This window comes from Rhinolophus hipposideros (genome assembly GCF_964194185.1).
Source record: "Rhinolophus hipposideros genome assembly, chromosome: 1".
Taxonomy (NCBI): domain Eukaryota; kingdom Metazoa; phylum Chordata; class Mammalia; order Chiroptera; family Rhinolophidae; genus Rhinolophus; species Rhinolophus hipposideros.
In genome coordinates, this window is record NC_138047.1 from 76,465,179 (window position 1) to 76,488,122 (window position 22,944).

At 35.0% G+C, this 22,944-nt stretch overlaps 1 protein-coding gene across 6 annotated transcripts in view; it reads right to left on the minus strand.

Annotated features, from left to right (window-relative positions):
• The window catches only part of MANBA (mannosidase beta), a 78,667-nt gene that overhangs the window by 10,945 nt on the left and 44,778 nt on the right, over nt 1–22,944 (minus strand). For 5 of the 6 annotated variants that reach the window (XM_081076670.1, XM_081076665.1, XM_081076669.1 and 2 more), the window contains 5 exons: nt 22,823–22,940; nt 21,443–21,529; nt 18,468–18,635; nt 12,773–12,991; nt 7,109–7,273 (listed from right to left, as the gene is read on the minus strand). In XM_081076670.1, coding sequence (XP_080932796.1) covers nt 7,109–7,273; nt 12,773–12,991; nt 18,468–18,635; nt 21,443–21,529; nt 22,823–22,940 — 757 coding nt within the window. The remainder of the gene's footprint in view (nt 1–7,108; nt 7,274–12,772; nt 12,992–18,467; nt 18,636–21,442; nt 21,530–22,822; nt 22,941–22,944) is intronic. The other variant, XM_081076666.1, reaches the window with a different exon arrangement.

A 22,944-nucleotide genomic window follows, 5' to 3' on the forward strand; every position in this document is an offset into this window, starting at 1 on the left:
TACCACCAGCTTTCCTTGTTTTCCATCTTGTAAGTGGCAGAACTTGGCTTCCACAACCATGTCAGCCAATTCTTACAATGAGCCTCTCTCTCTGTCTCTCGATGATAGAGATATAGATAGATGATAGATAGACAGATATATAGATATATACAGATGATATATAGATATAGGTATAGGTATAGATATAGGTATATAGATATAGATATATAGATTTACCAATACTTGTTATTTTCTTTTTAATTCTAGATAGCCCACTGGGTATGAATGGTATCTCACTGGGGGTTTGATTTGCATTTCCTTAGTGACTAATGTGATGAATGACATTGAGCATCTTTTCATATACTTATTGGTAATTTTCTGTAGAGAAATATCTATTCAAATCTTTCACCCAACTTTAATTGGGTTGTCTTTTTATTATTAAGTTGTAAAAGTTTTCTTTATATGTTCTGGACATTATATTCTTATTAGATATATGACTTGCAGTTTCCCACCCCATTCTGTGGATTATATTTTCACTTTTGTGATAGTGTCCTTAGACATGCAAAAGTTTTTATTTTTGATGGAGTCCAATTTATCTATTTTTTACTTTGGATGCTTGTGCTTTAGGTGTCGTATGTATGTAAGAAACTGTTGCCTAATCAAAATTCACAAAGATATACACCCATGTTTTCTTCTAAGGGTTTTATACTTTTAGCTCTTACATGTAGATCTTTGATCAATTTTAAGTTAACTTTTGTATATGGTATGAGGTTGGGATCCAAATTAATCCTTTTACATGCAGTTATCCAGTTGTTTGAGCACCATTTGTTCAAAATATTATTCTTGCTCCATTTTATTGTACTGGCACCCTTATAGAAAATCAATTGACCAAAGATGTATGTGTTTATTTCTGGACTGTCAATTCTATTCAATCAATCTATATGTCTGGCCTTATGTCGGTACCACACTATATCGATTACTGTAGGTTTGTAGTAAGTTTTGAAAGCAGGAAGTGTGAGAACAAATTTATTCTTCTTTTTCAAGATTCTTTTGACTACACTGGGTGCCTTGCATTTCCACGTGAATTTTAGGATCCCTTTGCCCATTTCTCCAAAAATGGTAGTAAGAATTTTTATAGGGATTGTATTGAATCTGTAGATCAATTTGGGGAGTATTACCATCTTAACAATATTAAGTCTTCCAATCCACGAACATAGACGTCTTTCCATTTCTTTAATTTCTTTCAACAAAGTTTTGTGGTTTTCAGTGTGCCAGTCTTTCATCTTTTTGGTTAAATATATTCCAAAGTATTTCATTCTTTTTGACACTAATGTAAAATGGTATTGTTTACTTAATTTCATTTTCAAATTGTTCATTGGCTTAAAATACAACTGATATTTGTATATTGATGTTATATCCTGCAAAGTTGCTGAATTAATTTATTAGCTCTAATAGGTTTATAGGTGGATTTTTTTTAATGGTTTTCTATATAGGAGATCACATCATCTGCAGATATAGTTTTCCTTCTTCCTTTCCAACTAGGATGTCTTTTATTTCATTTCCTTGCCTAACTGTCCTGGCTAGAATCTCCAGTACAGTGTTGAAGTGTTGAATAGAAATAGCAAGAGCAGGCATCTTTGTCTTGTTCCTGATCTTAGGGAGAATGCTTTCTATCTTTCACCATTAAATATGAGATTAGCTATGGGTTCTTCAAAGAGGCATTACTATATCAGGCTGAGGAAGCTCCCTTCTATTCCTACTTTGTTGAATGGCTTTCTTGTTGTTGTTTTATCATGAAATGGTGTTGAATTTTGCATAATGCTTTTTCTTCATCTATTGAGATGATCATATAGTTGTTTTTTTCTTTACTTTATTAATATGGTATATTACGTTGATTGACTTTCACATGTTGAACCATTCCTGGGGTCAATCCCAGTAGATTATGGTGTATAAACTTTTTTATATGCTGCTGGATTTTGATTGCTAGTATTTTGTAGATTTTTTTTCTGTCTATATTCATAAGGGATAGTGATCTATAGTTTGCTTTTCTTGATATGTCTTTGTCTGGTTTTGGTATCAGAATAATAAAGGCTTTAAAAGAGAGTTAGGAAGTGGTTTCTTCTCTATTTTTTGGAAGTGCTTGTGAAGGATTTGTGTTAATTCTTCTGTAAATTATTTTTTTTTAATTCATTAGTGAAGCCATCTTTGTAGAGGGAAGCTTTTTTATTTCTAACGCAATCTCTTTAGTTATTATAGGTTTACTCGGATCTATTTCTTCTTCAGTCAGTTTTCATAGTTTGTGTCTTTCTAGGAATTTGTCCATTTTGTGTCGGTTCTATGATTTATTGTCATACAATTGTTTATAGTATCCCTTATTGTCCTTTTTATTTCTGTAAGGTTAATAGTAATGTTCCCTTTTTCATTGCTGATACAGTAATTTGTGTCTTCTCTCTTTTTTTTCTTGGCCAGTCTAGCTAAAGTTTTTTCAATCTTGCTGATCTTTTCAAAGAACTCACTTTTGGTTTTGTTGATTTTCTCTATTGTTCCAATAAGGCCTTTTTTAAATGTGTCAAATATCTGATGTCTGCTTTACTCAACTGCTGAAAATTGACATTATAATTCATTAAACACCTCGACAGTTATAGAATTCCTCTTATCACAGTTATGAGGGGATATAATATTATAGTTTGAAAAGCAGAAACTTGTTCCATTCATTGCCCTGAGAACTTCAGCAAAATAATTAGTCTTTCTGAGCCTCTGTTTCCTCACATATAAAATGAGAATAATAACACAGATATCAGCAAATGTTGCTAGAATTACATAAGAAGGTATACAAAACCCCTTCTGGCCCAGGGCAAGCATTTAGTAGACACCCAAAGAATGCTGATTGTCTGCCTGACTGTTAAATTCCACGATGCATATAAATATTCCCCTCCTTTACTCACCCTATACCCATCTTAAAAGCTCAGCACAGCCTGGATCTTCTATCATGTCTCAGTGCTGCTGACCAAACAAATAACTGTTCCAGGGTAGCAGGTGTCGTCAACACCTGGGCCTGTAGCACAGCCTGCCTTTTTTCCCTTAGTTCTCATAATCAAATTACTTGCAACATGGGGAAATAAAACGGACCTCTAAAGAATATGAATCTCTAAGGGACATTGCCAAGCATCCAGCCCTCATTACATGCTCAATAAATATGTGAAGAATAAATGAAAGCACTAGAGGGGGCTGTAAGCTAAGGGGTTAGGAAAGACTTTCTGTAGCCCAGCTTTCTCTCTAAGTGACTAGAAAGAGGCCATGCTGGTAGAATAAGTCACTTAAAGGTTAGTTTAGATGTGTCAGTTAGTTTAGTTGAGTCAGTCCTCAGCTAAGCAGTGAGGTGTGTGTGACACAGCTTGAGAAGGTGTGACTGGGAATGTAGGCTATGTAGAATACAACACAACAGGGTAACGTAAGAGAATGAAAGGTGAGGCAAGATTATTTTGGAAAATTGGAAGAATTAAAGAGGTGAGAGTCTACAGGGATGCCTTTGCAGTTATAAGATCAAGTAGGGAATGATCTAAGTGTGAAGAAACTTACTATACAGCTTTCTCAGCCAAAATTTTTCTAGAAGTTGCAAAAAAAAATTGCTTAATAGGATATCTTGAAAAATGACACACAGGCAAGTACCCTGCTCTTCAGAAGAGTTTGACAGACTATGAGAAAAAGAACATTTACTGTTTGTATTTCAGTCAAGAAAATCCAACACTAAAACCAAAAAAAAATCCTAATTCTGATTTCTTTCATTTCAGATCCCTTCTACTATGTCAGAAAGTTCCAAGGAAGAACCAACAGGACTAGTGACAGGACACTAGTGCTCAATTATCAGACAAAAACCATCACCAACAAAAACTGTCAACAGATAATTCTACTTGTCTACCCAGTTCTTAACTATGTACCTCTAATGTTAATGAGTTCAGAATAAACAATTATATCTATCAGTGCTCTGAGTGTGGTTTTAAGGAAATAGAATAAAGTAACAGTCATAAAATGAACAGCTGGGAAGAGGAAGCCAGCATGAAAAACAACAGCTGAAAAGGTTCACAGCAACATACACACACACACACGTACAAATAAGGATCACCCAGTTTCATATATAAAAGTTGAGACACTTTTATAGAATATTGGCTGTGAAAAGCTAATAAGGATTAACTGCAACACTTTAAAAGGGACAGATACCAACATTATCTTTAAACTTGGGTTCTATGAAGTAAGTTCATAAACTACATATCATGCTGGCAAAACTTCCCTAACTGATAAGATTATGGTTGAAACATTGCAATTCTCTTTACTACTTTATCACCTTCTAAAAAAGAGTTCTTTTGGCTTACAGTTTTCTGTTTCAGCTTCCATCTGGGGCTTTGTGTTTTCATACAGGAGAGAAGTGATGAGAGTGAGCATGAGTTTGGATAAAAACTGGTATATCTTTAGGTGCTAAGGTGCAAAAATGTAAATGTGATCACGTGTAACAAAAACTTGTGATCTACGTCAGACCAACTCACATGACTGTGATTAGGTTCTTACCTTCTCTCTCAGAACAAGCATGGCAAAAACATCAGATAATTTAGTGGTGACTTTAATATAGTCTTCTGTAGTTTACAAACTCATGAATTAAAATAGGCAAATAAAAAAAAAGAAAAATGGAAACTTTAAGATGAAAATATTATCCGAACTTCAGTTCCATAATTTCTTAAAAAGTTAAACATAAAGTTCCCACATAACTCAGCAATTTCACTCACCTATTTCTACCTAAGAGGAATGAAAATATATGCACAAAGATCTGTATGCAAGTATTCATAGCAGTATTATTCATAACAATCAAAAACTAGTAGTAATCCAAATGTTCATCAACTGGTGACTAGTGATAAATAAATGGTAAATCCATACAAGAGAATAGTAATAAGGAAGAAAGAGCAATGAAGCATAGATATATGCTATAACATAGAAGAACTTCATAATCATTATGTTCAGTGAAAAAAGCCAAACGCAAAAGATCAAGTATTATATGATTCTGGTTATGAAATATTCAGAACAGTAAAATTTATAGAGACAGAAAGCAGATTAATGCCTGGGGCTGAAAGTGAGAAAGGAAAGTGAGAGCAAATGGGCACAAGGAATCTTTTTGTGGTGCCAGAAATGCTCTAAAATTGGATTATGGTGATGGTTACAAGACTTAATAAATACAGTAAAAATCACTTAATTGTACACTTAAAATGAATGAATTTTATAGCATGTCAATTATATCTTAATAGAGATGTTTTAAAAAATAGTCCATTAAGGTGATCATGTAACATGCACAGATCTTAAGGGTACAACTCAGTGACTTTTAACATATGTATACACCTATGTAACCAGCACACAGATCAAGATATAAAACTTTGTTAGCTCTCCAAGAAAATTTCTTGTACCCTTTCCTAATCATAATTCACCATCCCTCTCCACAAGAGTGGTCACCACTAATTTTCTCTCTATCATCTTGATTCATTTTGTCTATATTGAAACTTCAGTGTTTCTTTTGCTGAACATAATGTCTGTGAGATTCATCCAAGTTGATGCTCTCAGTAGTTCATTCTTTTTTATTGCTGTGGAGTATTCATTGTATAAATATACCGCAATTTGTTTATAAAGTCTTCTTTTAAAGAACATTTAGGGTGTTTCCAGTTGGGGTCTGTTATTATGAATGAACATTCTTTTAGATGTCTGTTGACAGACATATGCACTCCTTTTTGTTGGGTACATAGCTAGGAGTAGAAATACTGATTCAAAGAGTAAGCAAATGTTTAGCTTGGGGAGAAACTGCTATAAAATTTACCAAAGTGGTTAAACAAATTTCCACTCCTACTAGCAATGTCTGATACTTTCAGCTGTCCTACCTCCTCACCAACAGTTGGTAATGTCAATCCTTTTCATTTTAGCCACTGTGCTAAAATTACATTGTGTGTAGAGGTATCCTTGCATGGCTTTAATTTGCATTTCCTTGATTAAGAATGAAACTGAACGCATTTTTATATACTTACTGACCATGTGGATTTCTTCTTCGGTGAAGTGCCTGTTCTAGGTTTTTGTCCATTTTTAACAGGTTATCTGTCTTTTTCTTATTGCTTTATAAAAATTCTTTATTCTGTATATAAATCTTTTTTCAGATATATGTATTACAAATACTGTTCCCCAATCTGTGGCTTGCCTTTTCTCTCTCTAAATGGTGCCATTGACATACAAAAGTCCATAATATTAATGAAGTCCAATTTATTATTATTTTCTATCATAGTTAGAGTTTTTTATGTACTGTTTAAGAAATGTTCACCTATGCCAAGGTAATGAAAATATCTCCTATGGTTTCTCCTAGAAGCTTTATAGTATTTCCTTTCACAGTTGAATCTTCAATCACTGATCAAATTAACTTTTGTGTATGGACTTGGAATCACAGTTCACTTATTTTCCCATAAAGAAACCCACTTGATACAGCACTGTTCATTGATAAGACCACCCCTTCCACAGGACTGCAGTGGCATCGGGGCCACAAGTTAGGTGACTATATTATACATGAGTCTGTTGTGTTCCATTATTCCACTTTATCCTTGGGAAATGCTACTGTCTTAATTACTGGACTATGAGAGTAATCTTGAGCGAGGGAACATTTTTTTTAATTAAAGTTTATTGGGGTGACAATTGTTAGTAAAGTTACATAGATTTCAGGTGTACAATTCTGTAGTACATTATCTATATCTCTCATTGTGTGTTCACCACCCAGAGTCAGTTCTCCTTCCATCACCATATGTTAGACCCTGTTAACCCTCTTCTAGAGCCCCCCACCACCTTACCCTGTGGTAACCCCTAAACTACTGTCTATGTTTATGAGTTTTTGTTGAGCTAGGGAACATTTTCATGTACAATTTGTTGTAGAATTTTGTGAGCAGTTCTTGTAAGAGAGACAAATGCCAAAATTGAATTCTTTCAAGGCTTTCATGTCATCATACATCTATTTTGAAGAAGACAAATTCCTTCATCAGTAAAATCAAAACCAAATAGCTTTCATCACATAAGGTTTACAAGCAGGAGCCTGTTGAACTCCAGAATGAAAATGCCTTACCTGAGTAAGGTAAATGGTATCTTTGAAAGCGCGTAACGGATCTGTGCTTTGCGGGAGTTTGAAATGAAGTCCAGCCTGAAGAAGCATTTGATCGTTACCATTTTCATGATGTTGTCGATGAAGTGAAAATCTGCTTTTGTAAGACCAGTCCTCTTTAGTTGAAACCTTTTGAATAAAGAATAAGAGGCACAAATGGAGAACTTAGGAGTAAAACTACGTTTCTACACATTTCTGACAAACTTGAAAAGTACTCTACACACTGGAAAATAGCTTAAGATTTGTTTTGAGACTCTAATTTCACAGATGTTTTTGCCATCATATCTGTTATTGGTGAAAGACAAGCCTTGGGCAAAGTTGAATCACAAAACCAGGATTTGGCAACTGTACTCTCCCTTATTCAAACCTAAAAAGTTACATTTTGGTATTTCCATCAAAAGTCTTGTCTTATTAAAATATTATTCTTTTTTTAAACATTAGTTAAGCGTATTTTTAAACATCATTTTGTCTACTTAAGTAAATAAATTTAAAAAACTAATAATAGACTGAAATCAACATTCTGTCAAAATTCTCAATTCTTTAACAGAAATAAAATATCACTATTAAGATAGTAAATAAATGCTTTAGCACTTGCTCATTTGTTTCTCAGTGATTATTAACATATTTGATATACACATGTTTACTTTTGATATAGTTGAAGACACAAACCAAACAATGATACTTTTTTCTCCTAATAATAAATCTTCCTTGTTTAAACCAGGTACAATTTACAGGATCTTTCATTCCTTTGACAAGTTATAATCAGGTCAAATTAAAAAATAAATACCACACACGTAGTAGTATGCTTTCTACAGAAAAAAAAAAGGCAGTAATTCTGGCTTCTAGGCCTAAGATTTAATGTACTATTGGCAGTTGAGAAAGATACAGGACAACTGCTGGCTACAACGGAAAGTGTCAGAGTTTTAATCCAAGTTACACATATTCCACCCTCAAAAAAAACCAAAAAGCTTAATCCCGCTTCGTAAAATATGACTTATAATTCCCAGTAATGATGAGTGCACAGACCAATCACTTTAAAAGGAAAAATTATTCTTTAGAAATTTATTATACCAAATATAAGTAATGTACATTAGCCATATTTAATGTGGGAAGTTTTTCCAAGTTATATCTATTTTTTAAAACTGTTACACAAGTATAGAGAACACTACTCCTATTATTTATTTAAAACAGAGGTATTAGTCTTTACAGTCTGCACACATCTGAGATGCACACACCTTTAACAATAATCTTCCTTTCTTTCTGTGCATCCTCCTTTTTAAAGTCTGAAACACATCTGTGAACCTCTTAGCCCTCTCTCTGATCAGTAATAATCTGAATGTACCCCGTAATCAGTTAACCTGATTACTTCTGTTACTGGGAAAGTTTCTACCTTCTGATAGCTACGGTTTGGAAGTCTTGTAAATTTCAGCTATAACGATGTTACTGGAAGGAATTAGAAAGCTCCAGCTAAAGTTCTGATTGCTTTAAGAATATTAACTTATTTAATCCTTATAAAAACCATTTGAGTAGGCACTATTATCATCCTATTTTACAGATGAGAAAACCAGGCACAGAAAAGTTAAATAATTTTCCCAAGATCCAAAGCTAATTTGTGAAGTCTAGCTCCAGCCTCTAGTTCTTTAAACCTAGATGCATCTGAAGAAAATGAAAGTATCATACAAATCATACGGCGAGAATGGCTCTATGAATAGTAACAATAGCTTATAATTTATGGGCTGTCACTATGAGTCAAGAATGGTGCTAAGTGCTTCAATCGATAAATTAACTTAATCTTTACACACGATCACATGCACACATGCATATCTGCATGTGTATACACACATGCACACACACACACACACACACACACACACACATTCCTAAAAGGTATTTACTACTATCAACCCCAGCTTACAGATAAGGACATTGAAATTCAAAAAGAATAAATAATTTGTCCGAGGCAATATAGCTAGGGTGGGGCAGTTCTAGGATTCAAATCTAGATCTGTTTATTCCAAAACCCAAGCTTTTAATCACTGTGCAACATTGATAATTGCCTGTTGAAAATATGATTAGTTTACAAAGAAGTAATGTATCCCAAACTAGAGAGAGACATTTTAATATTTTTGTTTAATACACAAGAAAAGCTCTAAATAAAAGAGACAAATTTCCATGTAAACTTATTCTTTTGGTTCCTTTTATTTTTCCAATTACTTATTCAAATCTTCAACTAAGCATTGTAGCTTGAAAAGAGGCAATGACTAAATAAAGATTTCATAATGAACATAATAACTACTCTTCACCTTTCCCTATTTGAAAATATAATGTTTAGTATCTTTGAACATCATCAGGCATTTCACAAAAACATAGTGATTTCATTATTTTCAGGAGGTGAATAGAAATGCTTATAGATTCAAGAAAAGGTTTAGCAATTTCTAAAATGCACCTTTCTGAAATATAGAGAAAAGAAAGTTATCAGCTCTGGAGTCTGATAATAAGTTGGAATCCAGATATGTTACTCATTCTCTAGGGACATAGATGGAACCCTCACTCTCTAGTGCCTTGGTTTCCTCCCGATCCTTAGTCAAAGTGGAGAGAGAAGGATTGTTGGTAAATAAAACAGTGGATAACTGGTGCAGAGCATCTGCTCAGTAAATATTTTTGCTTCTTTCATTTCTTACTTCCCATTCTCAACACCTGTTTCTACCTGAGTCATGACACTGAACTCCATCCTCCTTCATTTTGAAATAACTGTATTGCCAAAAGATCAGAACTGCAATACAGGAAAAATAAAAAGTGAAAGGTAAAACTAAGCTCATGACATTATTTATTAAAGTTAAAAAATACAATATAACTTTGATGTTATTGAAGCAAATAGTTGTGTTCGGGTGGTGAAATTGAGGAAGATTTTGAAATTGTCTTAAAACTTTTTTGTGGTTACTTTACACAAGAGATGGGGGAGGGAACAAGAACTACATGATCATTTCAGTAGATGAAGAAAAAGCATTTGACAAAATTCAACACTCTTTCATGATACAAACACTAAACAAACTAGGAACAAAACGGAACTTCCTCAACCTAATAAAGGGCATCTATGAGAAACCTACAGTTAACATCATATTAAATAGTAAAAGGCTGAAAGCTTTCTCTCTAAGAAAAGGAATGGGACAATATGTCTGTTCTCACCACTTCTACATTGTACTGGAAGTCCTAGCCAGAGCAATTAAGCAAGAAAAGTAAATAAAAGGCATCTAGATTGGAAAGGAAGAAATACAACTACCTCCATCTGCAGATGACATGCTCTTTTACATAGAAAACCCTTAAAAATTCACAAAACTATTAGAGCTAGTAAATGAGTTATGTAAGGTTGAAGAATGTAAGTTCAATATACAAAAATCAATTGTATCTTTATACACTAGTAATGAACAATCTGAAAATAAAATTAAGAAAATAATTTCATTTACAATAGCACAAAAAAAATAAAATGTTTAGAAATAAATTTAATGAAAAAAGTACAAGAATTGTACAGTAAAAACTACAAAATGGTGCTGTAAGAAATTAAAGACATCACAAGTTCATTGATCAGAGTATTTAGTATTGTTAAGATTTCAATACCTTGCAAACTGATCTACAGATTCAACACAATCCCTATCAAAATCCCAGATGGCTTTTTTTTGCAGAAACTGGCAAGTGATCCTGAATTTCATATGGAAATGCAAGGCATCCAGAACAGTCAAAACAATCTTGAAAAGAAGAACAAAGTTGGTGGACTCACACTTTCTGCTTTTAAAACTTACTAAAAAGCTACAGTATTCATGACAGTGTATACTGGCATACAGATCAATGGAACAGAATTGAGAATCTGGAAATAAATCTTAACATTTATGGTCAATTAATTTTTGACAAAGGGGTCAAGAGAATTCAATGGTGGAAAGAATAATGTTTTCAATAAATGGTGTTGGGACAATTGGCTATCCACATACAAAAGAATGAACCTGGACATCTGCCTCACACCATACAGAATAATTAACTCAAAATAGATCACAGACCTAAATTTAAGAGCTAAAACTAGAATACAACACTGGAGTAAACCTTTGTGATCTAGGGAGGCAATGGTTTCTTAGATATAACACCAAAAGCAGAGACAAAAGAGAAGATTGATAAGAAGGACTTTATCAAAATTAAGAATGTTTGTGCTTTCAATAATATCGTCAAGTAAAAAGAGAACTCACAAATTGGGGAAAATATTTGCAAATCATATATCTGATAAAGAACATATAAAGACCATACATAATCTTACAACTCAATAATAAAAAGACAAATAACCCAATTAAAAAATGAGCAAAAGATTTGAATAGACATTTCTCTAAGGAAGATATACAAGTGGTCAATAAGCACATGAAAGCATGCTCAACATGATTAGCCACCAAAGAAATGCAAATTTCCTGTCAATGTAAATTTCCAGGAAAATGTAAAAAATAACAAAAATGGGAAATAAGTGTTGGCAAGAATTTGGAGAAATTAGAACCCTCATCTATTGCTGATGGGATTGTAACACGGTACAGCCACTATGGAAAACAGTTTGGTAGTTCCTTGAAATGTTAAACATAATATGCTTAACAATTCTACTCCTGAGTATAAACTTAATAGAACTGAAAACATATATTCACACAAAAACAGATACACAAACGTTCATAGCAGCATTATTCATAACAGCCAAAAAGTGGGAATAACACAAATGTACATCAAATGATGAATGGACAAACAAAATGTGGTATATCCATACAATGGAATATTATTCAGCAAGAAAAAAGAGTGATATACTAATAGATGATACAACATGGATGAACCTTGAAAATTTTATGCTGAGTGAAAGAAGCCAAGCTCAAATGATCACGTGTTATAATTCCAATTATATGAAATGTGCAAAACAGGCAAATATATAGACATGCAAAGCAGATTAGTGGTGTCTACCTCTGGGGTGGAAGGGACAGAGAGAGTGGGAAGTAACTAGCAATGGATACAGAGTTTCTTTGGGGTAATGAAAATGTTCTAAAATTAGATCATGTTGATGGCTGCACAACTCTGGGAATATACTGAAAACCATTAAACTGTACACATTAAATGAGCGCATTGTATGGTCAGTGAATTATATCTCACTAAAGTTATTTTAAAAAGAACACACACAGCTCTAAAACAGAATCCATCTATGAAATTGAATCTTTAAGAACAGAGAAAATGAAATGACATACTGAAAATCAAATACAAGAATCAAAAGGAAGAGAAAAGAAATGATATGAAATGATAACATTAGACAAAGATTTGTTTTCCCATTCATTTCTCTTACTGTAGCAAACTATTCAGTTCTGAATATCTGTAAATGATTTAAAACAAAAAACATATTTAAAACATATTTAAAGGCAATATAGAAAAGTTATAATCTCCAAAATGATGACGACAAGAGTTTAGCTCCCAAAAGTTTAAAGGAAGAAAAAGTTCTCTTCTATCATCTTCTTCCTAAACTTTCACTTAAATAAGATTTCATTTGACTTTCTGAACCAATGTTGAGGAAGTGACATATGCCAATACCCCACCATTCTAAATCACTGAGAAATCAAAGATGGCTTACCTTTTCTAATGTACTGAAGGAAGGCCAGGACTGATATCCATATTCTGATGCAAATCGAGCTTTTGGGAAAACATTCCAATCCCAGCAATCACTGATATAGTCATAAAAATGTACGTCACCAAACTTTGTGTTGTATGGGTTGGCAGACAGCCAGCCTTCTGCAATGGATTCAGCCCCATTTGTAGGACTAGATGTGATAAAAGGACGAGTCTTGTCTTCCTGAGTTCAGAAATAAAATGGTTTGAAGGATAACATTTTCACCCAGTAAAGTACAGATCACTTACTTCTTCAAAAATACTATCAAGTCCCAGAAATGCCAAGTAGCTGGTAGAAAAATAATAGAACCACTTACCTTCTTCCATATTCAACAACCACCAGCACTTTTCTTCTATTTGCCAATCCTTCACATCCTTTCATAAAAATCCTTTCATTAAAAAAAACACTTAGCTTATTCCTCACAGCAGCTGTTCCTAATCTTTTTCGATCATGTCTTACTTCGACCTTACCGTCTACCATCACGGACAGTGCACAGTTTAGTGCAAAATAGCTCAACCTTGGCACTATTTACATTTTGGGCCGGAAAATTTTGAAGCCTGAAGACAGTGCCAAATGTCTTCTTGTTCCCTGTTTTTGTGTGTATATGTTTGTTTTCTGTGTATATGTTGGGTGTTCAGGGGTGCCCTATGCATTCTAGGATGTTTAACAGCATTCCTGGCCTCTACCCACTAGATAACAATAGTGCCCCCCCCCAAAAAAAAATACATCAACAGACATTGCCAAATGTCTTCTTGTTCCCTGGGAACAAAATCGCCTCCACTTGAGAAACACTGGTCTAGTGGTTAAAAATAGAGGCTATTGAGTCAGATGGACCTAAGTTTAAATCCCAAATCAGAACCTTTTTGTCTTTGGACAGTTCTAAGCCTCAGTAGCCTTATCTGTAAAGTGGGGATAACAGTACCTCTTCCATAGGGCTACTGTAAATGGTAAGGAACTCATGTGTGGAAGAGGTAGCTAAGTGTCCACCAAAATTCATGTCCCATTTCCAGAATACAGAGTTGACCCTAAGAAGTGGCTTCCTAGCTTTTTTACATCTGTCTGGGGACAGGTACCTCATTTTCAACCTCTTTCCCATTTGCAGGTGAGGGCCTAGGAGATGGTAGCACTGGGAGACAGAAGAAGCCTAGGTCTCTGAAAGGAGGAGCTCTGCCTATCCATCAGGAGCAGCCATTTTGTAGTGTTTGTGAGTAAGAAAGAAACTTTTATTATGTAAACCACTGCAACTCATGGTTTATTTGTTAGAGCAGCTAGCATGTAAGTACTTACTGTAATGCCTAACACATGGGTAAAGCTCAAAATGCTTTAGGTATTATCACCTCAGTAAATAAACTCACTGCCTATTTCACTGAGAAGAATCATTCATTTAGCAAGTATTTGTCAAGTGTTTATTGTGTCAGGCATTTTACCGCACTGTAAAAATACAGAGGGAGAAAACCTATGATGTTGTCAACTATTAACACATCAAATCTCTTTGGGGCACTGACTATGTGCCAAACATGCAGTTCTTTCTATGTACTAGAGATTCAGCACGGAACAAGACAGACATCCTGACTGACCTCTAAAAAGAGTAGATTGAAATGTAGTGGTGAAACCAGATGCTGAACAAGTGTGATAAGTGTGATGAATGTTTTGAAGGAAAAGCACAAGGTTCACTGGAAGTATAAAACATTTATATAAGAAGAAGGCCAGTAATGCCTCCCTGGAAAATAGATTATCAGAAAATAATTTTCTCAACTTTTCTTCATTAGTCTCACTTTTTATGGTATATATGCTACATCCATTTTTTCTTGTTGCTCTTCTGTCGGAGAGAAAAAGAGTCCTTATTCTTTTCCTTTGCCAGCCTTTCTCTCTTCTGGTCATCTTATTTTAACTCTGGAATTATTATCCTCTACTCTTAAAAAAAAAAGAGAAAAAAAATCTCCCTCTACTGCCTTATTTCTTCAGCCTCTTCCTCAAACTCTTCCAAATAACAGAAGAGGAGAGAATACTTCCAAACTCATTATATGAGGCCATCATTACCCTGATGTCTCATATACCAGAGAAGGATACCATAAAAAAGAAAATTACAATCCAATGTTAATGATAAATATAAATGCAAAAATCATCAACAAAATATTAGCAAACCAAATTCTAAACTACATTAAAAGGATCACACATCATTATCAATTGGGATTTATTCCAGGGATGCAAGGATGGTTCAATAGCCACAAATCAATTAATATGATATACCACATGAACAAAATGAAGGATAAAAATATGATGATGTCAAAAGATACAGAGAAAGCACTTGACAAAATTCAACATCCATTTATGATAAAAATTCTCAACAAAGTAGGTATGGAGGGAATGTACCTCAACATAATAAAGGCCACATATGACAAGCCCACAACTAACATCTCATACTCAACACTAAACAGCTCAAAGCTTTCCCTCTGATGTCAGAAACAAGACAAAGATGTCCACTACTCTCACTATTTTATTCAACATAGTATTGCAAGTCCTAGCCAGAGCAATTAGGTAAGAAAAAGAAATAAAACTGTTATGACTAATAAACAAATTCAGTAAAGTTGCAGGATACAAAATCAATATACAGGAACTTGTTGCATCCCTATAACTGAATAATGAGCTATCAGAAAGAGAAATTAAAAAAAACAATCCCATTTATAATTGTATCAAAAAGAATAAAATATACAAGAATAAATTTAACCAAAGAGTTGAAAAACCTGTATACTAAAATCTGTAAGACATTGAAACAGACATGGAAGAAGACACAAATAAATGAAAAGATGTTCCATACTCATGAACTGGAAGAATTAATATTGTTAAAAGGACCATACTAACCAAAGCAATCTACTGATTCAATTCAATTCCTATCAAAATTCCAATGGTATTTTTCACAAAAATGAACAATACAAAAATTTGTATGGAACCACAAAAGACCCTGAATAACCAAAGCAATCTTGAGATAGAAGAACAAAGCTCTTCTGACTTTCACACTCCCTGACTTCAAACTATATTACAAAGCTATTGTATAGAGAAACCAGGAATAAACCCACACATGTATGTCAATTAATTTATGGCAAAGGAGCCAAGCATATACAACGAGCAAAGGACAGTCTCTTTACTAAATGGTATTGGAAAAACTAGACAGCCTCATGCAAAATAATAAAATTGGATTACTACCTTATACCACACACAAATATTAACTCAAAATGAATTAAAGGTAAGACCTGAAACCATAATACTCCTAGAAGAAAACATAGGTGGTAAACTCCTTGACATCCTCTTGGCAATGATTTTTTGGATTTGACAACAAAAACAAAGGCAACAAAAGCAAAAATAAACAAATGGGACTGCATCAAACTAAAAAACTTCTGCACAGCGAAGAAACAATCAGCAAAATGAAAAGGCCACCTACTGAATGGGAGAAAATATTTGCAAATCCTATATCAGATAAGGGGTTAATATCTAAAGTATATAAAGAATTCATACAACTCAATAGCAAAATAACAAACAAATCTGATTAAAAAAATGGGCAGAGGACCTGAACAGACATTTTTCAAAAGACATACAGATCTCCAACAAGTAGATGAAAAGGTGCTCAACGTCACTAATCATTAGGGAAATACAAATCAAAACCACAATGAGACATCACCTCACATCTGTTAGAATGGCTATTATCAAAAAGACAAGAGACAATACATGCTTGTCTTGTATTATCAAGGCAAGGATGTGGAGAAAAGGGAACCCTTGTGCACTGTTCGTAGGAATGGAAGTTGGTGCGACCACTATGGAAAACAGTATGAAGTTCCTCAAAAAGTTAATAATAGAACTATCATATGATCCAGCAATCCCACTTCTGGGTATTTACCCAAAGAAAACAAAACACTAACTCAGAAAGATATATGCACTCCCATGTTCCTTACAGTATTATTTACAATAGCCAAGATATGGAAACAACCTAAATATCTATCAATGGATAAAGAAAATGTGATTATACACACACACACACACACACACATGCTGGAATATTGTTCTGCAATAAAATAGAATAAAATCTTGCCATTTGTGACATGGATGGATCTTGAGGGCATTAAGCTAAGTGAAATAAGTCAGAAAGAAAAAGGCAAATACCATATGCTTTCACTTATATGTGTAATCTTAAAACAAAACAAAACAAAAAAAACAAGCTCATAGATACAGAGAACAGTTTGGTGGTCACCAGAGGTGAGGGATGGGAGAAGGATGGAATGGGTGAAGGGAATAAAAGAAAAAAAGAGTCTCTAGTGCTCTCTCATGAAAAGAAAAAAGAAAAGAAAAATACCTACAGCACAGTTGAGTCAGCTGTGTTTTTTCCTCCTCCCTGTCTATGGAAATCTTCTGGTTGGTGTATTTGCTTCCAGGGGTAACTACAGACATCCACAATGGACACACACAAGCAAATGAAAACACACACACACACATGCACACGCACACACATGCACACACGCACACATAGGAAAGGAAGTGACTTCCACACCCAAACATTCCTTGCACTGACAATCCTGGAGTGTCAACCTGCATAGCTGCTCCCAGTTAACATACTCTAAATGAAAACACGTCTACTTACACTGAAACTTAAATTCTAGATGAAATGCTATGTTCCTAAAAAACATAAATATCCATAGTTCCAAGAAATTGTAAACCCAAATTTGATAATAAACATAGGAGAAATTAAATATATGGGGTGCGGGTGGGGGAATGTATGTCCCTCATAAAGGCACTGGGCCCAGAGTTTGATGGGTAAATTTGTCTCAATAAAATCAATAATCTCTATTTTATTTAAATTGTTCATAGACATTTTTTTAAAAGCCTCTAAATTCATTCTCTGAGGTGAGCTCAAACACATACACACATACCAAATGATACAAGCTGGGTTCTCTAGGCCAAATCTGTCTTGCCAATACGTACAGTTAGATAGTGTTTTTTGAATTCTAAATATGTTATTAGTTCCAACATCCAATCTCCTATTACCACAGTCCCCTCTTCTCTCTTTGTGAGCCTCATCTACTCTACTCAATTTTTTAAAACAAATTTGGCTCTTCTAAGTATTTGAGTTTATAATTCTTACTATAGACCAATTTCATTTATGAGTATGAATTTTTTAATTCTAACTAAAATATTAGCAAATCAAATCTAGTATTGAGTAAAAAAGGAAAGTATTGTTAACTATATAAAGCTTATACAAGGACCAGGTTGTCATTAGCAAATTAATTCACATAATTCACTATCTTAATATATTTTAAAAAAGAAGAAGAAGAAAAGGAAAAGAAGTGGCATATGAATGAATCATCTAACGTAAATATTCTCAACCTTTGGGGATCCATGGATGGGCTCCAAAGTATCTGTGACAAGCTGCAATTATAAGCACAATATTGATGTATGGGGCGTGAGTTCCACAGATATGTTAATTTTTAAAGAAATTCCCAACCCTTGAATCCTTTCACATGCTGCACTATTTCAATGGACTACTCTGCATTAAAATATTGTTAAACGTTGTCCTAAAGAGGGGCCATAAAAATATACTATATCAATATTCAAACTGATCCATCTCTACAACAGGTTCTTAAATTCTACTGCATTAAAAACCATTACTTACGGCCAAGACAACCTTACGAATGTTCTTCACATACAGTTTCACATAATCTTTGATGTAGGTACCCATGTGACTGAAGTCTATGTGATACCAATTCATCATCAGAGCTGCTTCATTTTCATTATTTCCACTCCATGTAATGATGGAGGGATGAGATTTCAGTCTCCTGACCTAAAATTTAAGAAAACACAAAATAATTTTCAAATGCTCAACATAAAAAAACTCAAGAGCTATAAGTATTCATGAAATTATAGCCATTGAACTTCTGCACATAAATCCTTATGTGCCAGAAAACCCATTAGAAAATGGCTAGTAACTTTACTTGTGGGACTCCATTGCAAGAAATCTCTGAGATTCTCTTTATCTAGATTGTATAAAGGCCAATAAGATAGGGTTCCTCTTCTCTGCTATATCAAACTGAAAAACTATAATCCTTTTCATTAAACAAGAAAAATAAATCAACCTTTTCATTATCTGACTCGCCAGAACAAGATTTTAAGAAATACAGAAGGCAGGCCACACTGCATTACATAACAGGGGTTAGTTTCAAAGAGCAAGTTGGAGTTTTGTGTGATGACACAAATGAGGCAGAAGAAACAGTGCAGCTGAAGAAGGTATCAAGTTTCCCATGCAGTCTCCATCAAGGTCAAAAACCATATGGATAACTGGAGAGGGTTTTACAAAGCAAGTGAGCACCAGATACTCAAGGAATTAAAGACAATGTAGAGAATAGTCTTAAGGAAAAAAGATTAGGGCATCAAGGTGATGTCTCCTGAAATAACTATGAATGTCACACCCTGAGAAATCAACTAAGGCTAAGTAAGTAACTGAATATATCTAAACATACAAGAAGAATTAAGGCCTGCCGGCCTTAAGAATTGAGGTCTGCAGGAAGTGGGCTCACGGTGGGTCCAGCCCTACATAAAGAGGAAGGATCCAGTTCTTCTGACACACTGAGAGATGTACCCCAGGAGAGAGGGCAATTAAATCTTTTTGAGGACAACAGAGTGAATCAACTGGTCAAGAGAAATTCTTTGGGAACATGTTTTAGCAATATAACCTCACTGGTGTTTACAACTAATCTTTCACTGTCATGGATGTTACAGTGATGGATCCTGGCTGATGTTCTCACTGCAGTCTCATTCAAGATGGTAATTCCTACGTGACACAGAGATGCATTAAGGATGGATTAAAGAGATATATCTCATTTTCAAAAATGAACAACTTGTGTTTTTCCAAACCATCCTTATAAACAGTATTTCCTTTATTTGCCTCTACATATGCCGAGGTAAGTGAGGGCTGCTACCAGTGGTGACGAGGATGTTTACGGTGCTGATAGAAACACAAATACAATACTGAAGAAGCAAAAAGCGTCAGTGACTCTGTGACACCCTTCAAACTGACCTAGAATTTTATGGTAAGCTTTACTTTAAAATGATAACAAATTCTGCATAAAAAGTGTTCCACTTTAATAATATATAGAAGAATTGAAGGTACATAGGTATCACATTTTAATTATTTGTATGAAATAAAATTGAAAATAAAACTGAAATGTTTGCAACCTACATAATTATAATCCTTTAAATGTTATTCATTCATCCATCCATCTATCTACCTGATGAATAATCCAGCCAGGGAGTGGGGACACGGAGGGGACCAAACCCAAGCCTCGGGGAGATTATAGTCTTGCAGGGATGACAAAACTTGAACAAGAAGTTCAAAGTGTGATGTGTGTGACAAAGGGCAACACAACTCATCTGTTACAAAGGTTTGCACCACCTCATCTAGACTTGCAGATTTAGACAGGTTTTTCCCAGAGAAAGTTATGGTCAAGAGGGGCCAGAACAGAATGAGTGAGGTGGTCCACGAGGGAGGGTGACGGTGATGGCATGCGAGGGCACACAGCTTGATGAGGTGCAGGAGTAGGCAGAGACAGGACAGGGCCTGTGGGGATCTCCATCTGGAGGGCTTTGAGCAAGGGATGATTTAATTTGTACTTTTTAAACCTTTTTTTTTTTAAATAAAACACAGATGAGAAAAGCAGATTATGGCACAGTAAATTATTATAAAACAATCACCCTGTAACTACCACCCAGACCAAGAAAGAAAATTTTATCAACCGTCTCAGAAGTTTTCATGCGACCCTTCTCGAGCACAGTCCCTTCGTCCTTCCAAAGTAACTTCAATCTTGAGTGTTATAGTAACCACGTCCTTGCATTTTTTTTCATCCAAATATATGTATCCACAAACACTGCAATTATGAACTCGTGTATTCCACACACTTGACAGATTTCAATCCACTGATATTCTTATCCTTATTGAACTTCAAATTGCCCCATTTTGGTTGGTCAGTGTCTATCAAAGTTCTTTTGACACATCTTTAATAGCTTCCTTGTTATTCGTGTGCCAAAATATTCCAGGATCATCTAGCATGTTTCCTGTCCTAGACCTGGAATCAGCCATTTCTCTAAGAAGCCCTTCTCTTAACAGGAAAGGTTATTTCAAGATAAGGATGCTCAGTATTACTAGGTTATTCATTGTTTCTAGGCCTTCTCAGTGGACAGAGCTAGGATCTACTAACTTCCTTGCACTGATAGATCTATACACATAAATATGTGTGTTTATGTGGAATGCAAAAGACAGGAGTCAAGAAACACTTTAAATTTTTGACCTGAAAAATTCAAAGGCTGCCATTGCCATTTATTGAAAACTGCAGGGAAAGCAAATTTGGAGAAGGTCATGAAAGTTTGGTTTGGACATGTTCTATTTGGGATGCTTAGCAAACCTCTAAGGGGAGGCACCGAGTTGGCAGCTGGATATCAGAACCAGGAATTCAGCAGAGCAGTCAGGGCCAGAGATAAATGTGAGAGTCGTACAGGTGGTGGTAAAGCCGTGAGGCTGGATGGAACAGAGATTTAACAAAACGCAAAAACGAAAATGTAAGTGTTTTCCTCCTTCTCGGAACGGCAATAACGCACCTGGTAAGCAACTTCTGCTCTCACTGAATCCATGAAGTCCCGATCAGTTGGATAAAGGGCACAGGCAAACATAAAATCCTGCCATACCTAGCAAATTAGATAAAAGGTAAAAGTATTTCCGTAGATTTTATTACACAGAAAGAAAATCTTCACTCTGAACTGTGGGGATTATCTTCCACGCAAAAGAAAAATCAAGTTAGTTTGATGAGTGTGATCATTTGAGCACTGCTATGCACGGGAAAAGGCACTCACGGTCCCCAGGACCTTCTAGAACTGCACAAAACTGTAGGGAAACCTGAGAAGAGAAAAAATGTTAGGCAGGCAGAAAAGAAAGAGAAGAAAGGAGAATTCAAATAAAGAAATACTAAGCACGTCGAGAGTAATGTGGAATTCAAAAAGAAGCTCCCCCCTCCCCTCCCAGCCCCTCCTCACTCCTAATTCACTCTAATTTTCACTGGGAATATCGTATGGAAAGATGGACCAGACTCTAAGGAAACATATGTTGTTTATAAAGGAATTAACTTTTCGTGGCCCAAAATTACAACCTGGACATTTTCATACTGAAACCACATCAGCTCATTCCCAGGGGCGCTGTCATAAGGCAACAGCTCAGAGCCCGGGTCCCAAATCAGTTGGCCTGAGTGGGAACCTTGATTCTACCACAGCCCCACTGTGTGAGTGTGGGTGAGTTACTTAACCGCCGCATGAGTCAGTTTCCTTACCCATACAAAGGGGACATAGGACAACAGTAACCACCTCATGGAATGGGCACGAAGATGACATAAAACAACATATGCACAACACTGACAGCAAGGCCTGGCACTCAGTGAATATTAGAGAATATTGTCACCTCACCCTGTCCCTCAGAATTATCAATATTATTATAACTACTACTCTTCTATGGAACGCTTTATAGTTCAGAACCGTAATATACTAGAACGAAAAAAATATATTTCCTTTGCTTAACCCTCACCAGCACAAAATATGTTGGGAGTAGTTAATAAAAACATGAAGCACACTTTTCCTTTATTTAATTTTATTATTTTTCTTCTCTCTAGGTCTTGTCAGCTCTCCTTAAAGTTAAAAGCTTTGAATATTTTCTTTTTTATGCATACTCTCACATTACAAAGAAAATTACAGGGAAAAACAGATATATAGTTAGATGTAACTAATATAATGTCTCTCATTACAAAGTAATTAAATAATTATGATCTTCGCTACCAACTATAGCTGTGGGTTTGCAATGTGCCATTTATTCCTTCACAACAAAAATGGGCTCTGAAAAAAGAAGGAATGAGCAATATCACCCACTCAGAACACTGGAGGTCAAACTAAGGATATAGTAACGTATCAAGAAATAAAATGCTGTCAACTACTCACCATTATTCCTAACTCATCACAGAGTTCATAGAATTCATCCTGCTCGTAAATTCCTCCTCCCCACACCCGGAGAGTATTCATGTTAGCATCCACCACAGATTGCAAAAGGAGCCGTAGCCTAT